Source organism: Fopius arisanus, unplaced genomic scaffold, assembly GCF_000806365.1.
Source record: "Fopius arisanus strain USDA-PBARC FA_bdor unplaced genomic scaffold, ASM80636v1 scaffold00165, whole genome shotgun sequence".
Taxonomy (NCBI): domain Eukaryota; kingdom Metazoa; phylum Arthropoda; class Insecta; order Hymenoptera; family Braconidae; genus Fopius; species Fopius arisanus.
In genome coordinates, this window is record NW_011887904.1 from 187,491 (window position 1) to 189,187 (window position 1,697).

The 1,697-nt window shown below is 32.5% G+C and overlaps 1 protein-coding gene across 1 annotated transcript in view; it reads right to left on the reverse strand.

The window, feature by feature from the left end:
- The window catches only part of LOC105272350 (inverted formin-2-like), a 1,495-nt gene extending 1,222 nt beyond the window's left edge, over positions 1-273 (reverse strand). Inside the window, exon 1 of the mRNA XM_011314447.1 lies at positions 189-273. Within this exon, the coding sequence (XP_011312749.1) occupies positions 189-225 (37 nt within the window). The 5' untranslated portion in view covers positions 226-273. The remainder of the gene's footprint in view (positions 1-188) is intronic.
- Between the last annotated feature and the right edge of the window lie 1,424 nt (positions 274-1,697).

Here is a 1,697-nt window from a genome sequence, read left to right on the forward strand (position 1 = left end):
TGAGAACAATTCACTGTTTTCGGTACTCTACTGTTTTTTTCGTTGACAAACATTTATGGATAAACAAAGATCAATGTGTAACTTGAAGAGTATATGTTTGATAAATTAACTTGAAGCAGCAAATTGCCCTTCATTTTTTGAAACATTTTTGCGAACACAGTCAATTCAATTATAAAATCATAACCTACCTGCCATTTCGGTTACCGGGGATCTTGTGGGTGTCATCTCATAAATTTAGGGGGAGCGATGAGCGGTCCGCATGACACTTTCATGGGAATTGATGCGCCATATCTGATCTATAATCGAATCGAAAGAACTATAATCGATTCTGATTTTTGGCAACTAGCGCCGGCAAATCTCGAATTCGCTTCTTCGTGGATTTTAGTATGCCGGCTGCAGTTTTTTTGGTGTAATCGCGAGTGAAAGTGAGTGTTTGTGCAAGTCGAAACTTTAGAAAATGACGCGAAAAAGAAAAAATAATCCGAGTGAAAAAGGACGACTACTTTTATCGATGAAGAAACGAAAACGGGGGCCTAAACGGTAAGTTTATTTATACTAATTTATTCTGTCAATGATTTTATTTTATTTCATTTTATTTTTCCATTTTGTTCTCGAGGAAATTCTATTGCATTTTTTTATTGATAGTTTTTTTTCGAATTTTTTGTTGCACGGACATGATTCCATGAAAAAATCATTAGCACAAAAATTCATATTGAGGCATTTATTGCAAAAAGGGGGTTATTCCCAACATGAATAAACAAGGATGATGTTGAGAATAACTCACTTTTTTCAATGAGCAACTCTACAGCATTTTCTTGGCAGCTATTCAAGATAAAAAGTATGCAAAAACATCAATAGTCTTAAAAAGAGTATGCTATGTGCAATTTTTATGATAAATCTTCTAGAGTAAGTAGCTCGTTGCAAATAGTGAGTCATTCTCAACGTGATTGATGTTTATTCAAGGTGTTTTATGTAGACAATAATCCATGTTTTCCAATAATCCTGTACAGGATTTACTCTCGAAATATATTAGTGACACCGGTTTTTGCTAATACATTTGCAAGAAATAAATGCTTTACAGTAGATCCTCTAGACTCTAGTGTAGTAAATCCTGTACACAATTTACTCTCGAAATATATTATTGACACCGGTTTTTGCTAATACATTTGCAAGAAATAAATGCTTTACAGTAGATCCTCTAGAGGATTTACTCTCAAATATTTTTTTCTGGCAACTTTTCCAAAAAAAAACCTTTGTCAATATTATATTTCAAGAGTAACTTTGCTAGAGTACCTGATTGCGAAACATGGGTTATTGTTTACATGAATCAACATGAATAAATATTAATCACGTTAAAAATAACTCACTATTTACAATGGGTTATTCTAAAAAATTTACCATAAAAGTTGCACATGGCATCTTCTTTTTAGGACTATTCATGTTTTAGAATGAGGATCTTTAGAGGATTTACTCTTGCAATATATTATTAATATTGGTTGTTTCTAGGAAAGTTGGTAGAAAATTATTGCTTCAGAGTTAATCTTTTACACTGTAGACGATTGAATCTAAAGCATTTTTCTTGCAACTTTTTTCACTTTACAATACCTTCTGTAGGGTCTAGAGGATTGACTATAATGCACTTATTTTTTAGCAACTTTTCTTGAAGAAACCAGTGTCAATAGTATCTTTCCAGAGTA